This window comes from Peromyscus leucopus, chromosome 1 (genome assembly GCF_004664715.2).
Source record: "Peromyscus leucopus breed LL Stock chromosome 1, UCI_PerLeu_2.1, whole genome shotgun sequence".
NCBI lineage: Eukaryota > Metazoa > Chordata > Mammalia > Rodentia > Cricetidae > Peromyscus > Peromyscus leucopus.
The window spans coordinates 161539372-161566078 of record NC_051063.1 but is presented as its reverse complement, the minus strand read 5'-3'; the positions used below and the strand labels follow the sequence as shown (position 1 = coordinate 161566078).

The window sequence follows — 26707 nt, the reverse complement described above, 5'->3', positions numbered from 1 at the left end:
TTTGTTTTAAAGTAAAATCCAATCAACCAAGAGCCAACAGATGTTCAAACTCAACTCAAATTAACTGTTTTTCATGGTATGAGTTTCCCTGGGTGGCCCTGGCTGTCCTAGACTTGCTCTGTAGACCAGGCTGGCCTCAAAGAGATTGACCTGCCTCTGTCTGCCAGCACTGGATTAAAAGCGTTTGTCACTACCACCCGGCCAACTCAAATGAATTTAATCAGTGTCTGAGTCTTGATCCCCAAAGGTTATTTTGTTGTTGTATCTCTCTTAATTCTCTTTTAATCTAGAATGGTACCCTTTTACCTATTTCCATGTAACTGATCTGGACAGACCACGTCAACTGACTACGGAATATTCCACCTTCTGTCAGATTACTGTCTTGGGATTGTGTGACTCAATGTACTATATACACCCCGATTGCCCCTGGACTCAAAGTTCATTCTAGAAGCTTGATGAGATTATTCTAGAGGTTTTCCTGGCCTTTGCTTGTATGTTTTATAACAAGAGGAAGAAGTAAAAGACTGTATGATGAGGGAACTAAAGGTAACTCAGCAGGAAAATACAGACCGGGTGTACTTGTCAATCAAACTCATCTGGCCCTGGCCCTGGGTTGGATTCCAGCACCAAAAAAAAAAAAAAAAAAAAGACGTGGAGCTGTCCTGTGCAGTTTTTACTATATTGCACTGGGAAACATCACCTGCCTTGACATCTGGTGACACAGACCACTGAGACTGATCACTGGGATTTGGACACAGAAGGCCTAATCCCTCCTTTATGCAACTCCCCAGCAACCTTTCACCAAACGGCTTTACTCTCTATTACTGGCCACTGTTTGAGTAACTGAATTCCTCATGGTCAACAAAATGACTTTTCTAACTGTGTGATCACAGAAGGGTGTGGAATTCTTTCATAGAGAAGTTTCTTTAACCCAACCAAGCTACTCAGTTATTAGTTAACTAACACGCCAGAAAAGCAAAAATCTGCTTAATTCCTTACTTTTCTCTTTTTACTTATTATTGTTACTGGTGTTTTGTTTTGTTTTGTTTTGTTTTGAGACAGGCCTTGGTTTGGGCTGGGACTTGCTATGAAGGTTAGTCTGGACTCGAACTCACAGAGATCCTCCTGAGTGCTGAGATTAAAGGCGTGCACTGCCAGCAGGACTGGCTGGCCTCTTTTCACCTTTTCATTAGCAATCTGCAGAGCTGATCTGGATTAACTGAGGAAACTAGGAACATAAAAAGGGACGGCTGTGGAAGTGAGGGAAGGAGCCATCGAGAGGGGATGGCAGGTTCAAGGGATCTGAGGGGAACAGGGGGGAAATGGCGGGGGCTTTGGTTAGCGAGGGAGGAGGGACGGAGGGTACAGCACAACAGAACATCTGAAAAAGTCCTAAGGAACCATATATTAGCTATCTACCTACACATATCCACACCACATATAAGTTGGTGAAATGTTCCAATCTGGGCTGGCAACGCTCCCCACAAGGGTCCCAGACTATCTAACAAAGCCCCCAACACCAGGCAGGAGAAGCCCTCTTTTGAGCTGGTCAGGAAAGCCTAAGACACTCAGAACATCAGAGGCTTGCTATTTCCCTCAGTTGTCCCACAGGTAGAAGGTAAGTCTCTGTTGCTGAAGACACCATACACTTTGAACCCAGAGCCAAGAGACCTGGCCTGACCCAGCTCTGACCTGAAAGCCTCCTCCCTGAGGACTAGCTTTCACAGCACCCAAGCATACCAAAGGAGGGAAGTTACCAACAGTCTTACCTACCTATGATGCTATGGACCACAATGACCAGATGCACAAGAATCCTAACAGTGCAATAGTGGCAAACATATCTTGAGAGCAACCACAGTTCTCTAATTAAACTTAAGGCCTATTCAGCAAAAGGAAAATCATTCTTGGTACTGGAAACTTAGCCAACTACTCAGGGCTAGAGAAGTCATAGATCTTGGAGGAGAACCACAACCACCATTTTACTAATGCAGTATAATCACTATGTTCTAAATACTCATCCTCATACCCACACGTAAGTGTAGTCCTCATGCCTCACCAAGGAAACTTCTATTGGCAACAGGAGGAGAGGATTACAGAAAACCAGAAGCAAACAAAATGCACATCTGTGTTGTCCAGACCAACTGACACAGCTACAACACAGCTCCTGCACCCAAGGCTCAGGGACCACTGCAGATGACAGGTAGAAAGCCAGAAGAACAGGAAGATGGCTGAGACTGGGCCACTGCAAATGTCAGGGCTGCACCATAAAGCCTCACCAACATGGCTGCCTTAAAAAGACCTGAACAAGAACAGCACAACAGATATGCTAAGGTGATACCTGCCCCCAGGCCTCAAGAAGAGCACGCTAATCCATTATCCACTATCAAATGATCGGCCCTGAAAACATACATACAAGTAACATACAGACTGAGCAAGTTGTAAGTATACATATTTAGGAAGAAAATAAATGCACATAAATTGTTATGTTATACACATAACAATTTAAGAAACAGAGGCCACAAATGTGAAAGACAGCAAAGGGTGTGTGTGTGTGTATGGGAGAAAAGGGAAGATGGATGCAATATAATTTTAATCTCCAAAAATCTTAAAGTTACTTTTAAAAATTGATTTGGAGCTGGGTGGTGGTGGTGCTTGCCTTTAATCTCAGCACTCAGGAGGCAGAGGCAGGTGGATCTCTGTGAGTTTGAAGTCAGCCTGGTCTACAGAGCAAGATCCAGGACAGCCAGGGCTACACAAAGAAACCCTGTCTCAAAACAAACAAACAAAACAAAACAAAGTAAAATGCTGGGTGGGAGTTAGAGGCAAGTAGATCTATGTGAATTTGAGGTCAGCCTGGTCTACACCGTGAGTTCGAGGACAGTCAGAGCTACACAGAGAGACCCTATCTCAGGGAAAGGGGTGGGAATGAGTTACTGTCTTAGTTAGGGTTTCTACTGCTGTGAAGAGACACCATGACCATGGCAACTCTCGTAAAGGAAAACATTTAACTGGGGCTGACTTACAGTTTCAGAGGTTTAGTTCATTATCGTCATGGTGAGAAGCATGGCAGCATGCAGGCAGACACAGTACTGGAGAAGAAGCTGAGAGTTCTACATCTTGATCCACAGGAAGCAGAAGCAATTGTCACACTGGGCATGGCTTGAGTACAGGCGACCTCAAAGCCCACTCCCACAGTGACACACCTGCCCCAAAAAGGCTATACCTAATAGTGTCACTCCCTATAGGGGGCATTTTCTTTCAAACCACCATAGCTACACACTTTTATTTTTTGGTCTTATTCTATAACCCTGGCTGGCCTGTATGTCACTATGTAGACCAGGCTAGTCTGGAACTCACATATATCCACCTGCTCCTGACTCCTGAGTGCTGGGAATAAAAGTATATGCCATCACACCCAACTCCATATAAGCCTTTTATGACATGAACTTAATTTTCTGATTAACAGTAACAATTTGGATTTTCATTTGGCTTTGGCATATATAGTTAGAAAATAGTATAATTTGTTATAGAAGATTTACTAGTCAAAAGCAGTCATGGTAGTACATACCTTTAATCTCAGCACTCAGGGGACAGAGGCATGCAGATCTGTGAAGTTGAGGCTAGTTTCAACTACACAGTGAGTTCCAGGCCAGTCAAGGTTACATAAAGAAACCTTTCCTCCAAAAAATAAAAAGTAAAAAGATCTACTAGTCCAAACAAAAACATAAACAATGAATTTTTACCGTTAGGGGGGAAAAAGCAACAGCCTGTGCACACTTAATTCCACTAAGGTTAATGAAAATCACATTTTTAAACAACTTCTAATATTTTCCATTACTACTACTATGTAGTATTTTTGGCTTACACCTATCCAAATCAAATGGTAACATACCTGAACTAAGGCCCTTAAGAGTGAGTCAGTACAGAAGTTACTTCAAACACATACATGGGCAATTACAGAACTCCAAGGAGGCCTGTCAGTATGTCAAACTAGAAGCCAGAGTTCGATGAGGTAAAGATGTGATTTCATGTCTGCCTGTCAGACTTGAGAAGCCAGTAAAAAAAATACACAGTCCCCTCAAAGTGGGGGAATCCTGAGAGTCCCGCAGCTATCCTGGGATTCCGGGCTATCTACTTAGCTGAGGACCCAGAGTGAAACCAGAACCCTCAGCTGTCACTGTGATGAACACCAGTGGGTAAGCAGCATCCCTTCACTCCACGAGGACTGAAGAGCCCGCCCTGGTGCCCTCCCTTCCTTTCCCTTTGGACACTCGCCTCACCCTGTCCCATTTCTGACCTCTCTAAGAGGAAAAAAAAAAAAAAAAAAAAACCAGAGAAGCACTTTCTACCTTTCTAACTGTCCTTAGGACTGAGACGGCTCAGAAAGTAAAGATGCTTGCTTCCGAGCCAGACAACATGAAATGAATCCCTGGGATTCCTGTGGGAGGAGAGAAACCACTCCCCAAGTTGTCTTCTGAACTCCACGTGTGTCCAGTGACCCACACATGTGTACACATACACAAATAAATACCATACACTAAAAACCACCTTACCCTAATGCTCTCACGTCTGTTCACTGTGTCCCCACAGGAGGGCCCCCCTGTTCTTGCAGCGCTCTGGCTGACTCCTGCCTCGGAGGCTTGGCACCGCCTCCTCCCTCGCCTCGTTCTCTTGGGTTTGCTTCTCCACCACCTTCTACTCGTTACTCACAGGGAACTTCTCAGTGAATCTCCTTCCAAACCCTTCTAAGAGCACAACCATGCTCCAGCTACACAAAGGGAGACTCCAGCCTTTTCACTGCTACATCTCATGACTGCAACAGCATCTGACATCAATAAAGTCTGCAATTAATACATGCAGAATTGATGCGTAAATCACAAGTAAGTGTGATTTACTAACATTATATTATGGGACTTTCTAATAAATACAAACCTAAGACACAGGACCATCTGTATTTTCTTAGTATGAGGTTCAAAACCGATTCAAAATCAAAGAGAAGTCAGTCAACTCAACTCAGCTAGTATGGCATTTTTAAAGAACACTTAAATTGCCGGGCGTTGGTGGCGCACACCTTTAATCCCAGCACTCGGGAGGCAGAGCCAGGCGGATCTCTGTGAGTTCGAGGCCAGCCTGGGCTACCAAGTGAGTCCCAGGAAAGGCGCAAAGCTACACAGAGAAACCCTGTCTCGAAAAACCAAAAAAAAAAAAAAAAAAAAAAGAACACTGAAATTAACACAATTACAGAAGGCACTCAAGTGGACTTCCCTAGGACCCAAGAGGTCCAGTGGAGTCCACTCTTAAAAAAAAAAAAAAAAGTCCAGGTGGGCTACCAAAGCTTTGGACAACTAACAAGTTCAATATGGGAAAATGTATTTTTCCTAAATTCACATTTTGATTTTACGGACAGCTTTGAGACTCTATGAGGAAGAGTCCTATCAAATCTATCAGGGGCTTATCCAATGCTTCTTGGCTACTTACAGGCATGTTCAGAGAACATGCTGCCCCTCCACTTCTTTTTCTAAGCCCCATTCTAAGTGCAAGGCAAATGGAATAGTGATTATCGATGAAAGAGGGTTTCTTGAGCTTTTATACAAAAAAGGGCCGGCCAGAAGCCTGACTTGGTGGCTCTCACCTGTATTCCCAGCCCTAGGGGGTCTGAGACAAAAGATCACCTGTGCCATGAAGACACCCTGCCTCAAAACACAATGTCACCGTCCCAGCAGTTCCAGCAGCAGGACCACACGAGGAAAAGCAGCACAAGACACCAAAGGAAAAGGAAGCCGCTGCCTTGGGAGCCAGGCGTTCTGCCGCAGCAACCGGCCCCACTGCCAAGTGGACAATTAGAGGACATCTTGCCGCACTTCTCTCTTCCCCCGCTTTCACACAGAATGGTGCTCCACTCTTCAGAGAAGGCCTGCCAGCACCTGCCAAGCCATGTCAGAAGTAGTGATGCTGATGAGACTATTCACTGCTTCTGGTCTTCAGCAGAACACTGAAGATCTGGAAGGTAGGTGGCAATTCCATTATAGTGACAGGCAAACTGAGGCTCAAGCTGTATGAGCACTGAAAATCAGAGCTATGCAGATCTTCTGACTTATGCTCATAGCTCACTTCCTGGGCAGGCATGCCAGTGTCACGGGCACTACTCAGCTAGGAAACACGACAGTCACAAATCATGCTCCAACAGTAACATTTAGGGTAAGGGCTAAGTCACTGGAAGGCATAAATAGGACAGCACTCAGCCCCTGGAGCTCCTGGAGCCAGGCACCACTATTTGTCTATTAAGAACACACATGGGGGTGAGGGTGACACATCACACTTTGTGGAAGCATCTGAATACTCCTAAAGGGCTTCCTTTATACGCAATCCTGGCTCCTGTTGGAGGTATCGTAGTCTGTTTCCTGCTGCTGGGACAGAATGTCTGAATGCAAAGGTGAAGTTAGCTGGCATTTCTGGAGGCCAGGAAGCCAACAGCATGGTCCCATCAAGGGCAATGCACTCCTGCATCTCCTGGTAGAAAGCAAAAGGACTCTGGAGATAACTAACCCAATCCTTCTAGAACTACAACTCACTCAAGGAGAGCGCTGATCACCCTTACCAGCATAACAACTCTAAAGGCCATATTCTTCCCCACTATTATACATGAGAAATAAATTTTGCTGGGAACGAAGTCCATCCAAACTACAGCAAGTCATGTTATGCAATGCCAGGCTTCAGACTCCTTTTCCCAGAATGAACGTTAAAGAGCCTCTTAGGGCTTTGATTATAAAATGGGGGAGGGGGGAGGTAGGGAGCAACAAAACACCAACAGGAAAAATCCAAATGCTTAGCTTTTTCATCTGAGTTTGGTTAACAGTAGAGGAGAACCCCTACTGGCCTAACTACCCTGGTAGTATAATATACTACATATGAAAAATGGGCTGGAGAGATGGCTCAGCAATTAAGAGCACTGGCTGCTCTTCCTCCACAGGACCCAGGTTCAATTCCCAGCACCCAAATGGCAGCTTACATCTGTCTGTTCCTCCAGTTCCAGGGGATCTGACACCCTCACACAGACATGCATGTAGGCAAAATACCAATGTACATAAAATGAAAATAAGTAAATTATTAAAAATAAAAACCTTAAGAAAAAAGAATTCTAGAACAGCCAATACTGCTCTAAGGGAAAAGTATAACGCTGGGCTGGTAAGATGCTCAATGGGTGATGGTATTTCCTGCCAAACCTAAATAACTAAGTTCTATTTCCAAGTGACATGGTAGACGGAGAGTACACTCCTCTGACCTTCACAGGCAAGAAGAGTCACACACACACACACACACACACACACACACACACACACACACACACCGCCACAATACATGAATAAGTGAGTAAATGCAATAAAAAGCTTTCAGATATGTTACATCTATGGGTCTGCTTGACAGACACATTTGAAAACTAATCGGTAAGTCAGTTTTTCCACATAGAACAGACCCACAGATTCCAAAACTCATCAACAGCAAGCAGTTTCCAGACTAGCAATGGAAACAGAAAGCCTGTTTAGTCTATTATGTACAAAAGCCATGGTAACAGTCCAACTATCTTAATCAGAATTTCAATGAGGAAAGCCAAGCCAAAATTCTAAACTGAAACAATCAGAAGCATTTCCCAGCCCAGTATGGTAGTATATGGTAGCAATCTCAACAGCTGGGAGGCTGAGGCAAGAGCACTGTGAGTTTAAGAACAGCCTGGATTAGCAAACAGAGAACAAGACAGACCTGGTAGCACATAATCCCAGCACTCAGGAGGTAAAGACAGGAGGACTCCTCAAAGTTGGATGAAGACTGTTCTACATAGTGAGTTGTAGGTCAACCAGGGCTATATATTGAGACCCTATCTCAAAAACAAAAGAAAACCCACACACAAAAAAACAAACAAAACCCCAATGTAGGTAACAACACATGCCTCAGTGAGTCGCTAAGCTCCTATGTCTCATAGTTCTCTAATTGTCCTGACCAAGCCATGTGGGTCTAGCTCTGTCTTCTCAGACCTCAGAGGTGTGACCTGAAGAACGAAGTAATACAGGTTACCAACATAAAGAGGTAAGGCTCACATAAACCACTCACTCTAACATGGACTCCTACATAAACCTCCAACTGTTCCATCATCTTAGGATGGCAGCCCTAACAATGTGCGCTTAACACTGCTCTGTATTTCCTGGCGAGGATGGGAGACACAACTATGTGCTTACAAAATGTCACATCTCTGTCAAGAAATAACCAAGCACACTGTAGCTGAAAACATGGTTTGAGTTCCAGTCCAGACTGGTCTCATAGTAAGTTCAGGCCAGCCGGAGGGAGAACAAATAACAACAATAAAAACAAAGTGGTAAATGTGTGGGTGCACCACTATGTACTTGTGCAAAGACAGTCTGGAATGGCACATACCAGGTACAAAGACATTCTGGGGGACGGAAAAAATAGGATGGGAAAGAAAAGCACAAAGCTCTACATTTCTATCATAGAGCTAAGGATAAAGCCTCATGGACACTGGGCAAGTAGTCTACCACCCAATGGCATCTTCAGCCTTTGCTATTTTTTTACAACAGGTAATATAGCTGTATAGCCCAGAACTGTCTTAAAGTCTCAATCCTTCCACCTCTGCCTCTGGATCATTGGGACTATAAGCATGTGCTACCACACCTAGCTAAGTTTTACATTTCATTGTTTCAATTATTTGGAGAATTACACATATTTTTAATGTGTTTTATTTATTTATCCAGGGCCAATACATATGCAAGGCAAGAACTCTACCATTGAGCTATATTCTCAGCCTATGAGTATAATTTAAAAAAATACTTTAAACTATGATGAGCCATTTTATAAAAATGTAATCATAAGAATAATCATAATTACAAATAGACCTGAATAGAGAGTCAAGGTAGAATGAACCTAGGGCATATGTAGATCTATGGTAAAGTATAGGCCTGATGTGTGCAAGAACCTGGGTTTAAGACCTACACTGAAAATACACACACACACCCCAAACTTGGGATATTACAGAAATGAGTAAAATGGCTTCACAAGAGTGATACACAGATTCATGAAATGTCCCATATTTAAATAACAGTAAGAATGACCCAGTATTATATATTTGTGATAACAAAGGCAGCAAACTATGGCTCCTGGACCAAATCCAGTGCACTGAACACACAGTCCTGGGATAAAATGAATTTGGGTTTATAAAGATTTTAAATTATGTGTGTGGGTATGTGCACATGTGTCTATGTGTGCCTGCAGAGGACAGATCAAGACCTTGGATTTCCTGGAGCTGGAAATTACAGGTGGTTGTGAACTGCTCTTCAGAGGGTTCAGAGAACCAAACTTGAACTTGGGTCCTCAGGAAGAGTAGTATACATTCTCCAGACCCTAGGTTTTCACATTTTTAAAGACTTGGAGCTGGGTATGGCACAAGCCTTTTATTCCAGGACTCAGGAGGCAGAGGCACTCAGTGAGTTCAAGTCAAGCCTAGTTTACATATCACATTCCAGGTCAGCCATGGCGACACAGTGAGACCCTACCTAGAAGACAAACAAGAGGACCCAGGTTTGATTCCCAGCACTCACATAACAGCTATGGTCATCTACAACTCCAGTCCCTAAGGAGTCTGATGCCCTCTTCTGGCCTTTGCAGGCACCAGTCACACAAGTGGTGCAGACATATGTGCAGGCAAAATATCCACACACAAAAAATAAACATAAATGTACTAAAATTTATGTTTTAAATCAGAATCAAGGGGGCTGGAGAGATGGCTCAGAGGTTAATTGAACTCCAAAGGTCCTGAGTTCAATTCCCAGCAACCACATGGTAGCTCACAACCATCTGTAGTGAGATCTGGTGCCCTCTTCTGGCCTGCAGGGGTGTGTGCAGACAGAACACTGTATACATAATAAATAAATAAATAAATAAATAAATAAATAAATAAATAAATAAATAAATAGAAAGAAAAAAGAAAAAATGTTAAATCAGAATCAAAGTTTAAAAGCCCCTTATTGCAGTTCAGTGGCACAGATTTGCTGAGAATGCATACAGTTCTGGGTTCCATCCCCACCACTACATAAAAAAGAACAGTGCAAAAAGTATTTCCTCAACAGAGTCAAAAAAAAAAGCTAGCTTTATTCTGAATAAAACTTGATTCCAGTGAGTCCTGAAGAAGAGTGTTTCCTTTCAATACAACCCCCACACACAAAAACAAAGATTCAAATGCATTTAAATGAAAACAGCTTTGAATTTAGAGCCAGAAACTTAATTTATTCTATAAACACATGGAACTTTCATGAAAACCAGGGATTCCATAGATTGAAAACTCAAGCCAGGCAGTGGTGCACACCTTTAATCCCAGCACTCAGGAGGCAGAGGCAGGCGGACTTCTGTGAGTTCCAGGCCAGCCTGGGCTACAGAGGGAGTTCCAGCCCAGCCAGAGCTACACAGAGAAACCCTGTCTTCAAAAACAAATAAACAAACAAACATAAAATAAAAAATATAGCCCATGACCATACTTAGAATTCTAAGCACTTGTTTGTTTGTGCAGTATTAGAGATTGAGCCTAGGGCCTTAGACACACTTGGTAAGTACATTACTAGTGAAATGTGACTCCAGCCTCTCACTAAGTGCTTTTAATAGTATATTATTTAGATATTAGTTTCCAATTTGAAAAAAATTAAGGACAGAAATATCAAATAAGACAAATCAATTTAACTTTTCCTTCTGTGTGTGCCGGGACTGGACCTGACACCTCACACCCCTGAACCCTGACTTCAGCACTGAGCCCGTCTTTCTAACCCTGCTCAGTGACCTTTTAACCTACTTGAAAGCATCACAACTTGGCAGGCACCAAACTTTTCACAAGAAGATCATACCAACAAAAAGAGGACAAAGGCCATCACTGCTGCAGTTTGGGGAAACTGAGGGTGCTCACTGACCTCTGCAATACATTTTCCTATGGGAATGGTACTCTACCTCAATGTCCTGGAGACTGAATTCCTTCTGATCTGTGAAGTTTGCAGCCCCAGCACTGAGTTCCATGAGCATCTTGGCGATCTCGGGCTTTATGGCTGAGGTCAATCGGCTGGCAGCCTCCATCACATGCTCCTGCACATCTTTGAGCTGCATGGCGGCCTTCGAGTAGTGTGAGTTCCTGAACACGGTGCTGAAGAGATCTGTGAGGAACGTGCTAGCACGGCAAAAGACATTGAGGGCATCCAGGTACTTGGAGATGCCCTGCTGGATGTCAGCAATGGGAGTGGAGTGGGGCATGGCATGGTGGCAGCTGCCTGCAGCTGTCAGACTGCCCAGTGGGGCAGAGGGGGCCGTGGAGGCCAGGGGAGCGTTCAGTGCTCGGCCCAGCTCAGGCATCGGGTACTGCTGGTGCTGCTGCACCTTCTGCTTGGACCCGCCAAGCAGGAAGCGCCGCTTGTAGTCCATCTTACTGTCCTGGGCACTGCAGCAATACATGCGGGTGGGGAACTGTTCCAGGGACCACTGGCCGGTCAGGGTTCTGAGTCCTTTTTTTCCAAAACTGCAGCTAGGTATAAAAATAGTGGAGTTCTGCAAATCTACGTTTTAAAAAAGGCATTTCCATGAGGCAGGTGACCATATGATCCAACATAAAGGTGAGAAAAATAACAGGCTTATATAATTAGTATTTTCAGTGTAGGTAGGAATTCTGACAAAAAATAAGCGTGTCTGAAATGCTGTATAACTGTTCAGCATCCTACTCCCAATAAAGAAATAATTGCTGAGGAAAATGTTTACTTATAATTGCTTTGCAAGAATATTTTGATACTTACATTTACAACAGCAGAAAAATAACTTAACTTTTAAAATGTAATATAATGTATCTTCTATATACCAAAAAGAACCTTACGCTGGTCAACAGCATTTAGGCGGAGGGGTTACTTCACAAGAAGTCCTTAAGGAAGAGCACACCTCTGCAGAATCGACAGAACCTGCCTGTCAAATCCATTTACCTGGAAAGCTGCTTTTCAGTGCTAAAAACTTCCAAATCTCCTGTAACGGTTTCTGGAAACAAGTTTTCTTTAAGCATGGCATTGTTACTGTGTGTCTTCTTTCTTTTGTTTGCTGAGGTAGTGGTTTCCTTGTAACATTAATAAGAAGTGCTTCCAGACTGGGTTGGCCTGCAGTTGTAATGTCTGAAGCAAGAAAGCACAGATGTATTCATAAGGCCTCTAAGTCATTTCCTGCAAGGGGAAAGAAAGAAGATGAAGTCAGGGAGACTGAAAAAATCACATTACAATTCCTCTAAACTTCATAAACAATATGCTTCTAAATTAGCACAAGGTTAAAAAACCATAATGAACTTCTGAGATTGTGGATGGTAAGAATTGTGACTAATATGCTAAATGCAGTTAGGTTTCATGACCAGCACAGTGGTGCATAGATGTGCAAGCATGTACCTATACACATAAAATAATAAAGTAAAAGATACTTTTTTTTCAAATGAATGTACATACACATACATGAACACCAGCATCTGGGTATATTACTTTGATAACTTTTTTAATGTTTTAGAGATTTTTTAATTTTTATTTTGTATGTATGAGTGTTTTACGTCATGTATATATATGTACGGTGTGCCTGATGCATATGGAGATCATAGGAGGGCCTTGGATCTCTTGAGACTAGAGTTATGGATGGCACCTATGTGGGTGCTAGGAATTGAAGCCAGGTCCTCTGGAAGAGCAGCCAGTTCTCTTAACCGCCAAGCCACCTCTCCAGCCCTTACACTTTCATAATCTTTTTTAAAAGAAAATTCTCCCTGAATCTGTCTCAGTGTTTGGCAAATGCATTTCCTCCACATATATCTTCCTAAAACTTAAACTATGCTCAGCCTGGCGGTGGTAGTGCATGCCTTTAATCCCAGCACTCAGGAGGCAGAGGCAAGTGGATCTCTATGAGTTCTAGGACAGCCAGGGCTACACAGAGGAAACCCTATCTCGAAAAAACCAAAAGGAAAAAAAAAAAGAAAAGAAAAGAAAAAAAACTATGCTCAATCCAGTGAAGGACATTTTTCTTTCATACTCTCTTAAAAGAATCATCACCAAGACAACATTCACAATTTAAGAAGCCACATGCAGTATGGACATAAATATGTACTGTGAAAGGCTACACAAGTTAGTGTGGCCATCTGGTAATATACTCATCAATTCTAATGCTACTTACAATTCTCAAACACAGCAGAAAATGACATTTTAGTAGGCTAAATGACACTTTTTCAACACAACAGTAACCTTCAAAGGTTCTCAATAGATTTAAACCAACTCAGACCCAATTACATCATTTACAACATCCATTTCTTCAAACTAACCAACAAGTTCTATTTCAAACAACAGAAAACATTCTCAAAACTAGATGGAGAGCCAGCATGAGAGCATCTTTGGGCCCCCAGCAGGAAAATTTGAAGTGCTATTTGTTCAGGAAAGTGGTGGGAGGCACCACCAAGGTCAGTGGTACTGAGGTCAGCAAGAGTGGCCTTGTAGGTCTGACTGTTTGGGTCAGGTCCTGGTTCTGCACTGACCAGCAATGTGACCCTGAGTAAGTTCTTTAGCCTCTCTGCTCAGTGTCATCATCTATAAACAGAGATATAAACGGTATCTACTGTTACTGAGTTAAAGGGGCTATACATATCAAAAACAGAATAATGTCTGGCACATACTAAGCATTTATTATAAACTTTTGATGATGTCACACAAGACAAGAGAAGGTAAGCAGGCCTCATTATCTCTGCTTGTCTGGAAACACACTACTGACAAACAAGAAAGGTTTTATTGAGTTACCCAATGCCTAAACCAAACAGAAACCTACCTTACCTACCCTAGGATGGGAGGTATCACATGCTTTATGAACACTAATTTCTACTTAAACAGAGTAAACAAAGAGAAATGAGTGTGTGTGTGTGTGTGTGTGTGTGTGTGTGTGTGTGTGTGTGTGTGTGTGTTGCTAGGGATCAATCAACTCCAGGAGCTCACCGTGGCGGGCAAGTGCTCTAAAAATCACTGCTCTACACACTACATCTTCAGCCTCAGCTAGAGAATACTTTTCAGTCATTCAGGCAATTGAGAAAACAGAGCTGTCAGCAATAGACTAACACAAAGGAGATTCACTGAAGGACCACAGGCTAAGAAACACATGAACTCACTTCAGCATTCTCCCCAATCCCTGTGGCATAAAGGTAAAGCTCTTCACAAGAGAATAACAGCCTCACAGGAAGGTCTGAGCCATGGTCTAAATGTAAGTCACTTCTGAGAAGACAGAGAGCTCAGGAAATGTGCTGTGTTCTAAGATCTAGCACAGCAGAGCTGGCCACTTCCTAGATCCCACAGAGCCAAGGGGGTACAATAAGGTGAGCAAGGCTTCCTGGAGGAGCTGGCTAAGTGCCCAGCTTTCGATGGACAGCTGCAGAGATGGGGAGTGGGAACAATCTCATCAGCTTGATCACCGAGTCAGCCAGCTCCCACAAAGAAGAGGACTGCTGGGAAGAGGAACCTCCTGCCAATTACCTTCAAGACGCAAGGGTGTTTGGGTGGTTGGTTGGTTGGTTGGTTGGTTGGTTGGTTGGTTGGTTGGTTGGTTTAGGGATGGCACCAAGGGCTAAGCTTATGCTAGGACTAGATGAATGTGCTACCACTGAGCTACACCTCAGATCAACAAACAAGTTCGTTTTTTAAAAATTACATTTACTATATTTTCTCTGTGTGTGGGTGTGGCTGTGTGAGACAGACAGAGAGAGACAGACAGACAGACAGACAGACAGGGCTGGCTTCAAACTCACTATATAATGCCAGGGGTGATGGTGCAAGCCTTTAATCCCAGCACTTAGGCAGAGGCAAGGCAGATCTCTGTGAGTTCAAGGACAGCCTGGTCTACAGAGTGAGTTCCAGGACAGTCTGGGTTACACAGAGAAACCCCCGTCTTGAAAAAACTAAAACCAAAACAAAAGCCACAAAAAACAAACGACCTCACTGTACAGCTGAGGAGTGTTTTCCACTCAGATCCTTCTCTAGTCACCTCTCAAGTGCTGGAGTCAGAGGCCACAGTGTACAACCGTTAGTCCTCAGGATGGACAGGCCGTCCACAGGGCGGGGGGTCATGGAACAGGAAGGTGCTGCACACCAGGGCATCGTCTGTTACCTGCACCCTGCTGCTGCATTCATGCAGCTGGGCCTTGAACCTGACCACATCGGTATCCACGAAAAACCAGGGGCCAACAGCTTTCTGAGCCAAGGGTGAGGTCCCCGGGCTGCAAGAGCTTCCCAGTGCCGAAAAGGTCTCTACTGACAGTCTCCACCAGCTCGGCCTCCAGACACTCCACCTCCATGGGTGACGTGGACCTCGCTGGGGTCGGGGTTCCACCTGGCCTGCTTTTACATAGCCTTGAGGCGTGAACCCAGAGAGGTGAGCATGCTTGACAAGCATTCCCCCAACTGAACTACACTCCCCAGCCAAGAAATATGTATTTTAGACCCTACAAAAACACCTGTGCTTGGCAAAGCACACCTGAAATCTAGAACTTAGGTGACCGAGGCAGAAGGATCCTGAGTACAAAGCAAGGCCTGCGCTACATAGTGAGTTTGAGGCTAGTGTGAGCTACAAAGCAAAACACTGATTCAAATAATATAATAACAAACAAACAAATAAATAAACGAAAAAAGAGAGAAGAGGGAAAACGCCTGAAAGTTTCTGAATGGTATCTTATTCGAAAGTTGAGAACCAGGAAATAAGAACTATTTACTACCACGGTGAAAGACAGGGAAAACTGAAAGAGGAGTAAGGTATAGAAAGGAACAAAGACATAGGCACATGGGTGTGAGTGCGGTGTGTCGGTGTTGTATGTACGACCTTCCTTACTCCTTTGAAACACAGTCTCACTGAGCCTGCAGCTAGGCTGGCAGCCAACAAGCCTGGAATCTTCCTGCATCTACCCTCACTGTCTGGGGTTACAGGCGCATGCACACCCTGCCTTTTACGCTTAGGTCTCTACACTTACACAGGAAATAATCTTGCCCACTGAGCCATCTCTCTGTACATAATATACACACATTTTTACAAAGTGTTGAGCCTGGGCACGTAGTCAAACAAAAACCAAGGGAAAAAAAAAAAAAAAAAAAAACACCAAAACCAATGAAAATGCTTATATATAAGGTACACAGAAAAACAAAAGCGAGGATGCAAGCAATATTTCTTTCGATCTGAAATGTGTTTTAGCTTTATCTTTATAGAAAGATATGACTCCTCTCTGAGTCTAGAGCACAACTGGCCAGCAAACCCTTGAGCTCTCCTGTCTCTGCTCCAGCAATTAGACTGCAGGTACACACCACCTTGCCTGGCTTTTATGTGGGTGCTAGAGATCCAAACCCAAGTCCTCACATTTACACAGCAAGCCCTTTATCCACTAAGCTATCTGCCAGCCCCGCCATTTTCAAACATTTAGTGGTATATAATTAATCATAACTATCTCCTTTGTTGCTTGTTGCCCTTTTTCCCCCTTGAGATAGGGTCTCACTATGTAGCCCTGGCTGACTTCAGATTTACAGTGGTCCTCCTGCCCTGGCCTCCTAAATGCTGGGATTGTAGGAGTGAACCACCATGTCCCGCTCTTTTCTGTTGGTGGTGCTGGTTTGTTTGTGAGACAGGTTCTCACTCTATAAGACTGGCCTAGAACTCACTATGTAGCCCAGGCTGGTCTCAAACTCATGGTCCTCATCCTCCCAAGTGCTAGGATTGTATGTGTGAACTACCACAGCCAGCTTTAGTTATCTCATGTTTGGCTGTACCTTTCTAGTGTTACTGTTGACAAATATAAAATCAAATAAAAATCCTTTCATCCATTTGAATTGAAAATATCAGTTTTGCCTGGTAGTGGTGGCGCACACCTTTAATCCCAGCACTCTGGAGGCAAAGGCAGGTGGATCTCTGTGAGTTTTGAGGCCAGCCTAGTCTACAGAATGAGTTCTAGGACATTCATTCACAGCTACACAAAGAAACCCTGTCTCAAAAAACAAAACAAAACAAAAAGAATGGCTGATTCTAGGGCTGAGGATGTCTCAGTTGTTAACGTGTTTGCTTTGTAACTATGAAGGCCTGAGTTCCTTCCCCAGAGCCTATGTGAAAGCCCCATGCATAGAAGCTCACGCTTGTAACAGAAGAATCCTCAGGGCTTGCTGATCCAGCTATTCTAGACAAACTGGTGAGCTCCATCCAAAGGCATGCACAACCACCCACATCCACACAGGCACACACATATACATTAAAAAAAAAAAAAAAAAAAAAAAAAAAAGAAGGCCAGGCACATGCCTTTAATCTCAGTGCTCAGAGAGACAAAGGCAGAAGGATCTCTTTGAGTTCAAGACCAGCCTGGTCTACACAGTGAATTACAGAACAGCCAAAGCTACATAGGGAGACCCTGTCTCAAACAAACAAACAAACAAACAAAAGATGCAAAGAGAAAAACCTTCTCCCCAAAGTTGTTCTCTGACCTCCACATGCATGCACCTGCATTCGAGGCATGTGAGTGTACACACAAGCACATACAGTTTAAATTTTAAACAAAGAGATTCCCAGAACTCAACAACAAAAATTCAGTATTTTTATTTGTTTGTTTGTTTGGTTTTGAGAGACAGAGTTACTCTGAGTAGCTTTGTGCCTTTCCTGGAACTCACTCTGTAGCCCAGGCTGGCCTTGAACTCTCGAATGCTGTGATTAAAGGCGTGCGCCTGCGCCACCGCCACCGCCACCGCCTTCCCTCCCCTCCCCTCCCCTCCTCTCCTCTCCTCTAAAATAAATCTTAAAAAAAAAATGATGATTAATAAATAAATCTAGGGCTCCATATTCAAACACTAGAGGAGTACTGAAGTGTTTGGAGAAGGCTTGGAGTTTAACATGGGATGGAGGGGTCTTAAATACTGCAATAAATTTTACCCAAATGGAACACTAAAAAAACAAACAAACAAACAAATAAATACATAAATCTAGGGCTGGAGAGATGGCTCAGTAGTTAAGAGCACTAGCTGCTCTTCCAGAAGACCCAGGTTCAATTCTCAGCACTCACATGGCAGCTCACAACTGTCTGTAACTCCAGATCTAGGAGGTCTGGCACCCTCACACAGATAGACATGCAGGCAAAACACCAATGCACATTAAAAATATATAAATTATTTAGAAAAAATAACAAATCTAGCCAGTATGTATAAAACACTAAGAAAACCAACGTTTTGCAACTGCGATGAAATAGTGGACTTAGCCAATGCTTATCAGTCAGTGTCTAAACCACAAGATGATAATTTGAGGAGGAAATTTATATGAAGGACTCAAGCCTGATTATACCCAAACCCACTGATTAATTCTAGCCTCATAAAAACTGGGAGGGGCTGGAGAGATAGCTCATCCATTGAGATTACTGGCTGTTCTTACAGAGGACCTGGGTTTGGTTCCCAGCACCCACATGGCAGCTCACAACCATCTGTACTCCAGTTTCAGGAGACTGGATACCCTCTTCTGGCCTCTGCAGGCACCAGGCATGCTCATGGTACAAAGACATATATCCAGGCAAAACATTCATATACATAAAATAAGAAATATCTAAACAAATTTCAAGTAGGAAATGCCTGTCATAAAACAAAATACCAGTATCTCCCATTTAGTGTTTCTGTCTGAAATATTCAATCAAAATCTAATCAAGCCTATCTATCTAGCAAGAAAGCATGAAAGATAACCAGCAAACTAGTCTTTTCCGTGGTCTTTTCAAGCTTATTGTTCATTAACAACCACTTACACCTTACAGCCTTACAGCCTGCGTAAGCTATTCTAACAGCTGTCTCAGAGCAATTTTTACCAGCTTGGTCCTCAGTTTCATTTTTATTCTTTCCTACCAACTTTTGTTTGTGTGTTTGTTTTCCAAGACAAGGTTTCTCTGTGTAGCCCTGCCTGTCCTGGAACTTGCTTTGTAGACCAGGCTGGCCTCAAACTCACAAAGATCCATCTGCTTCTGTCAACCGAGTGCTGAGATTAAAGACGTGTGCCACCACAACCAGCTTCTACCAACTTTTTTTTTAATCTCTTTTTTGTATGTAATTTTCATAGGATTTCCATGCACTCCTGTCCACTGACACGTCTAGCAAAATCAAACTCCACACATGACCCATACACAGTCGGCTACTTTCCAGCCTCAAGAACCTGTGCCTCCACTCAGCACTCTCTAGCCACATGCCCAGTCCTTCAGAGCACCAAGTGCTTTGCACAACTGGTGACTCCTCTGGGAAGCTGTGCCCTTCTGACCCCTACTCTCAGGGCTCCTCCCCACCCTGTCTGTAGTGAGTGCCACTCCTTCATCGGTCAACCTGTAGACATCAGGGTCACCTACCCCACAACGAGGTCTTTTCATACTGACACCCTGCAATTATCTTGCCGTTTCATTTGCTTTCATACCTCAGTAGCTGGCACAGAAGAACAGCATTGCTTTGTGACTGCCAGGTCCCCACAGTCAACAAGTTTGCTGGCAGACTATCTGGAAACCTGACATCAGTGAGTCACTGATTGTTTCCCAGCGTTACAGTTTTGCAAATCCAAGAAACTGGCTCCTATGTCAAGTTACCTCTCTCTACCTGAAAAGTGACAGGTCTCGGAAACCTGGCACTGGATGCGTATCTGTGACTTTAAGATGAGCGACGCAGTCAGGTAGGCAGTGGTGGCACAGGCTTTAATCCTAGCAATCGGGAGGCAGAGAAACCCTGTCTCTAAAAATCAAAGAGGGGAAAAAAGATGGGTGATACAGTCTGGAGATGCAACTCAGTGGAAACACTTGCGTGCTTTACGAAAAGCCCTGGGGTCTGTCACCACCACCACCCCAGTAATATGGAGAAGGCAGGCAGATATTAAAGTTTCCATTTCCAAAGGCACGGCCAGATTTCAGGATCATTAGGGACCCCCCTCCCCCAGACCCAAGGCCAGGCTAAATGTGGCTAAAGAAGTCCAGCTGTTTCTCTGGGAGGCCTGTTCTCTACCATACACAAATCTGCTTATGGCATTTTTCTGTTTACACACACACACACATTCGTGAGTATGTATGTACACCTAAACTTCCCTCCTTGTTTCTGTAGTCAAATAGACACCCCGGTTTCTTTACAGTTCCCAAACTGATGCTCACACATAGATGAACTCTCCAGAGTCATGCATAAAGCATATAAAAGGATGCTTAGAATCATTCACTGTAAGGAAAACACAAATCAAAACCACAAGATACCACTTCATAACCACCAGCTTGGCAATAATGAAAATGACAGACAGTAGCAATGTTGGAAAGGAAGTCAAGAGACTACAATCTTCATATATCGCTCACCAGAAAGGAAAATAGTATAGGCACTCTGGAAAACCATCTGACACTTCCTTAAATAGTTAAACACAGAACTGCCACACGGCCAAGGCACTCTACTCCTGTGTACATACCAAGAAAAATGAAATTACATTTATACCAAAAACAGCACATAAATGTTCCAAGTATTATTTCTAACAACCCGAAATTGCAGAGTCAACCATCTTATCAGCTGACAAATAGATAAGCAAATGTGGCACAACCAAACAGTAGAAAATTATTCAGCCTTTAATATAAAAGCTTGAACGGGGGCTGAAGAGATACCTCAGTAATTTTAATGAAGAGCATTCACTGTGCTTGTAAGGGACCCCAATTTGATTTCCAGCACTTACACAGGGGCTCATAACCATCTGCAAGTCCAGACTAGGAATATGATGCCCTCTTCTGACCTCTTTGGGTACCAGGCATGCACATGGTGCACATACATACTACAGGTGAAACTCCCATAAATCTTTTAAAATCTTTTTTAAAGGATATACAGATAGCCAGGCAATAGTGGCACACATCTTTAATCCCAGCACTCACTCGGGAGGCAGAGGCAGGTGGGTCTAAGTTCAAGGCCATTCTGGTCTACAGAGTTGAGTTCCAGGACAGATAGGGCTACACAGAGAAACACTCTGCAAAAACAAAAAACAAAACAAAAGAAATACAGAGTGAGCTGTTGTAAGGGACACACCCAACATAGACCTCTGACCTCCGTTACACACAATGGAATGTATGCACACATAGTTTGTGATCACAAAATGTCCACCTTAGGTAATTCACTGAAACAATAGATTGATGGGTGTGTAAGGATGAGGGGAAGGATGAGAGGATCAGAGGAGGCAGAAAAGAAGTGATGTTCTGGGGAATGATGAAAAACTAATCCTCCTCTCGGCCTCCCTGGTGTTGGGAATACAGGTTTATTCTACCATGCCTGGCTTCAAAAATACTCTAAAATTATTATAATTAATAGCTGCATGACCTTGTAAATAACCCCGAAACCACTGAATTATAAATGACGAGTGTAATATATGGTATGTGAATTGTTTTTCAATAAATGTATTATAAATACTAAATCCTGCGTCCCTTTAATACAATTCCTCATGCAGTGGTGATCCCCAACCATAAAATTATTTTGCTGCTACTTCATAACTGTAATTTTGCTACTGTTATGAATAGTAATGTACATATTTGATATGCAGGGTATCTGGTTTTCGATAAATAAAGGGGTCACAAGTCACAGGCTGAGAACCACTGCCATAGACAGTTCCTTTTCTGAAAGAGAGAAAATAACTTGTAAGGACACCACAATGTTCTCTCCTGTCCAACTCCCAAGAGCAAACCCAAACATCTCCCCTGGATAATATGGAGACAGTGCAGGAAATTCTTTAGGCATATTAGTTAAGTCATTGTCTATGAAGTTCAAAGCCCAACCATTTCCATGTTTTTAGTTCAGACTGACACAAACCATATTTAGAAATGAGCTCCAGAAAAATGCTTTGAAGAATTTTACTCTCAATAGTCATAAATTTAAAATATCCATCCAGGCAAGAAAAATGCCTTAGAAGATTCAGTCCTCAATCTGTGCCTTCTGAGGTCCCAGCTCTCTTGGCTCCTCTTACCTGTGACCACATCCAAAGGAGAAGCTCTCTGGTGGCATGTCCTCCTGGTTCTCCTCCTACACTCTGACTGTTCTCTGTTGCCCTTGCAGCCATCCTCAAGTGCTATGGCTCAGTCGCCAGCATACTGTCCTTCCCAGGCATACCACACCCTCATCCCTCACCCAATACCATCTACTTCTTTCATGACCTATCTTCCCTGTCACAACCAGTTGGGCAAGTTTTTCGTCAGGACCGCAATCTGCTTACAACAACCAGTCTACATGTTCCCTCCCAGCACCTGGAAGGCACTCTGGGCTTATGCTTACACCTCTTGGGATGTCTTGGAGCAGTTTTAATAAAGACTGAGTTAAGGGCCATGTTGTGTTCTGCCTGATTCAGACTCTACATTAGCATTACTGTCCTAAAACACAGTTTACCAAATCTCCCCAGTATGTCCTTCTGTCTCCAAGGGACAGGATCTCAGGGTTCATTCAAGACATTCAAGAATCAAGGGCTGAGGCAACAGCTCAGTAGGTAAAGTACTTGCCATGAAAGCAAAGACGGGAGTTTGATTTCCCAATGCCCATGTAAAAAGGGGAGTGTGGAGTGCACACGTTCAATCCTAGTGCTGGGGAAGCAGAGGCAGGAGAGTTCCTGGCCACTGGCCAGCCAGCCTACACCAATCATAAAATACTAGGTCCCGTCGGGCGGTGGTGGCGCACGCCTTTAATCCCAGCACTTGAGAGACAGAGCCAGGCAGATCTCTGTGAGTTCGAGGACAGCCTGGGCTACAGAGTGAGATCCAGGACAGGCACCAAAACTATACAGAGAAACCCTGTCTCGAGGGGAAAAAAAATACCAGGTCCCAGGGAGAGACTGTCTCAAAAACTAAAACAGGCCCAGAGTAAAGAACTCTTGAAAAGCAATACTCAAGGTTGACCTCTGGTCCCCAGACATACACACAATGTACATGGGCACCTGCACATGCCCGTGGCCAATACACACTCATAGAAACACATGCATACAGAAGATATTCAAGAGTCACTTGGGAGATAGCAGAAGAATGATGGTGAGTCTGAGGGCAACCTGAGCTATATGGCAAGACCAAGGAGACTGGAAAGGAAGGAGAAAAAGAAGAGGGAAGGTCAGAGAGAAAGAGGGAGGGCTAGCCTCGTGCATGCTATTTCTGAGCTATGATCCAACTTAAGGCTCATCCACTGACAGAAAGGCTCCTGTGAGCATCAGAAGCAGAACGCTAGTGGTCAGGCTCCATTGCACATGAAAGCACACAGAAAAGGGTACCTGAATGCTGGCTGAGAGAGAAATACAAAACCCAAGCAGGACTTAATGTATACGAATTCCAAGTGTGACGGTGCATGCCTTTAATGCCACCAGTCTGGAGGCAGAGGCAGGTGGATCTTTTTGAGTTTAAAGCCAGCCTGGTCTACATATAGAGTTCAAGGCCACCCAGAGCTACACTGTGAGGCTGTTTCAAAAAACAAACCAAAGAGTATGAGGTCACAGAGCTAAGCATTCTACTTGACTCCACCTTACAGTTTGTAACTCAGCGTTCAATCCTTTAACACAGTGGTTCTCACCGTGGCCGAATTGGGGGTCTGCTACCAGGCAGTAGGGAAAGTAGTTTTGCTTTCCTGGACTCTAACATCCATCAGTTGTCACAACTGGGGAAATGCTAGAAGCATGTAGTGGGTAGAAGCCTGATATTCTGTTACACATCCTCTAAAATACACAGCAGCCCTCACAGCAGGGATCTTCCACCACAACATGCCAACAGTGCATGAGAAACCCTGATCAACAAATGCTCTGAGACTTCCAAGTTACCTAATGTATTATAGAATTAATTCTTGGCCCCATGTGGTAGTATACAACATCTGTAATCTCAACATTCAGAAGGCTGAGGCAAGGGGATCATGAGAATTCAAGGATAGTCTGAACTACAAAGCACAGTCTTGTCTCAAAATAAGACCAGTAAAGTTACTTTTTCTCGAGAGATGCTACAAATTTCTCCTATGAATTAAGCCACAAGCACCTAAGACACCGAGAGGTATCAATGGAAAAGAGATGACGAGTAAATGCTAATTTTGTAGTTTAAAAACAATTCTGTGAGTTCCAAGAAGGGGGTCCCAGAGCCCAAGGCTCTGGGGTATAGATCTTAATACTGGCCAGGATTCCTCAGTCTATTTCCTACCTGCCAGCAAGGCCACTTCAAGCACTCAGAATCCACACTCCCAGATCTGTGTTTGTGAATGCACATGCTGTGGGGGCCAGAGGTCAACAGGGGTGTCTTCTTGAACTGCTCTCCACCTTCTCTCTATGACAGTCTCTCTCTAACTCAGCTAGACAGGCTGGCTGGTGCCCCCAGATGCTTTTTCACACAGCTGCAGGGGATCCTAACTCAGGACTTCATGTGTATGTTGCGGATACTTTACCCACTGCGCCACCTCCCCAACCCCATTCCCATTCTTACCTCCAGCAGACCCATCCCTTCAACTGACTGACCCTTGGTGCTCCAAGCCAGGACACCCACCTAAGCTGTTCAGGCTGAATCAAGGTCCAAAGCCTCAGAAGACTGAGCAGCAATCCTCCCCAACTCCCAGGCCAAAGGAGGACATGACATCATCTCTACCCTATCACAATGTCCCTGTGACTCCCAGAGGAAGGAGGCCCAAAGGTGGAAAGGACTGCACGCCTCAGACCCTAAGGCCTCATCCTATGCCACCTCAAATCAGTGTTCAGCAGCAGTAAGTCAGGAGCCGCCTCATTTCCTGTGCAAGCCCAGTAAAAATAGGAAGTGGGGAAGGAAGTTCACAAAGCAGCAACAAAAGTAATCATGACCCAGCTTCCTGAACACAATCACTGAAAGGCAGGCAGTGAGAGCCAAGGCCAGAGGAAAGGAAATGACTCTTCTGTGTCCGGCAAGCCCATACTATTTTCTGTGCAACAGAGACTGTCTTAACAGAAAAACTGGACAATGCTGGATGCCAGCTATTACATGGAAACGAATGTAAAGCATGTAATTCAAAGACTCACACAGACTGCTGAAATGTAAGTCCTATCAGTATACATTCAGTCCATGAAAAAAATCTAGAGAGGTAAAGACTAAGTTCTTTTTTTTCTACTTAGCCATGAGGGAAGGGCTGGAGAGACGGCTCAGCAGTTAAAAGCACTTGATGCTCTTATAGATGACCAGGGTTCTGTTCCTAGCGACCATGTCAGGCAGCTTCACAACCTCCTGCAATTCCAGGGAATTCCACACGTTCTCTGGCCTCAGAGAGTACCCCCACACAGGTGGCATACACACACACACACACACACACACACACACACACACACACACAAAAATAAAATAAATCTTTAAAAAGTAGTAGTTTGTCATTTAAAAGGTAGGAGCAGGAGCAGCAGCAGCACTAACAGTAACAGTGGCAGAAGTTGGGACCAGAGCTTGGTGGTAGAGTACTTGCCTAGCACGCATAAGGCCTCAGGTTCCATCTCCACCATGTCCAACAGGCAGATGGATAAGCTTCTCCACCCACCTATAGAATCTGCCCAGCCACCAGACATGGACAAAAGAGACACACGGCTTCTGCTTTCCAGCAGCTCTCAGTCTACAGTAGGAAGAGACATGGGATGGAAGAGCCCCTCAGCTGATAGTTGCTCGAGAAGACTTTACCACAAAACATAGCATTTCTCCACACAACCAAAGCAGGTTATCATTAGTGGTTCTAAGGCATTTTATATCTGGTGATCTACAAACAAATGATCATTTAAGAAGAAAAACTGTTCTAACCACAAAGTCAACATAGTTGCAATTTACTCTAAAATGAGAGGTTTGAAAAAAAAAAAAGCCAAATGTGTTAAATAGTCATTTTGATTTTGTTTAAATTGAGGGTTAGTGGGGCTAGAGAAATGGATGAGTGGTCTCACAGGAGCCAAGTTTGGTCCCCAGCACCCAAATCAGAGAGTTCACAACTAACTGCCTATAACTCCAGTTTGAGGGACTCTGGCTTCCGAGGGCACCTGCATACACATGGTACACATAAACAAATAGACACACATACATCCATGCATACATATGAATAAAAAAAATCTTTAAAAAATTATAGAGGGTTCATTGTGTTTTAGTTTTGTGTTTTTTAAGGTGGGAGAAAAATCAAAGCCTAGTTTTTTGTTTGTTTTTGTTGAGTGCTGGGGTGGTTTCTTTGGGGGAGGGTATTTATTTATTTATTTATTTATTTTTGAGACAGGGTTTCTCTATGTATCTTTGGAGCCTTTCCTGAAACTCACTCTGTAGACCAGGTTAACCTCCAATTCACAGAGAGAGATCCTCCTGCCTGTACCTCCCCAGTGCCAGAATTAAAGGTGGTGAGCGCCACCACCACCCAGCTGTTTTTTTTTAAAGAGTTACTACACCAATAGTAGAAAAGTAAATGTGTCAGATGGCAATCAGCACATACTATAACACAAAGGACGCCTACTGACGGGTGATGGTGCTCTGCATGCTGTGAATGTGTTGCTCTAATTGGTTGATAAATAAAATGCTGATTGGCCAGTAACCAGGCAGGAAGTATAGACGGGATAAGCTTTGTAACTAACAAAAAAAGATTTAAGTATTTCTTGGTCCTGCTGCAGACAGGCCTAGTCATCACTCTGATTTTTCTAGTGACTGGAGGACTTACAT

The 26707-nt window shown here is 43.7% G+C and overlaps 1 protein-coding gene across 5 annotated transcripts in view; it reads right to left on the bottom strand.

Annotated features, from left to right (window-relative positions):
* Window positions 1-26707, bottom strand: part of Garre1 (granule associated Rac and RHOG effector 1) — a 78766-nt gene that overhangs the window by 39647 nt on the left and 12412 nt on the right. For 2 of the 5 annotated variants that reach the window (XM_028877793.2, XM_028877790.2), the window contains exons 2-3: window positions 12009-12239; window positions 10999-11563 (exon numbers count right to left, since the gene is read on the bottom strand). In XM_028877793.2, the coding sequence (XP_028733626.1) occupies window positions 10999-11563; window positions 12009-12085 (642 nt within the window). In that variant the 5' untranslated portion in view covers window positions 12086-12239. Of the gene's footprint in view, window positions 1-10998; window positions 11564-12008; window positions 12240-22029; window positions 22724-24496; window positions 24949-26707 lie in introns of those variants that run through there. The other 3 variants (XM_028877792.2, XM_028877791.2, XM_037199473.1) reach the window with 3 other exon arrangements.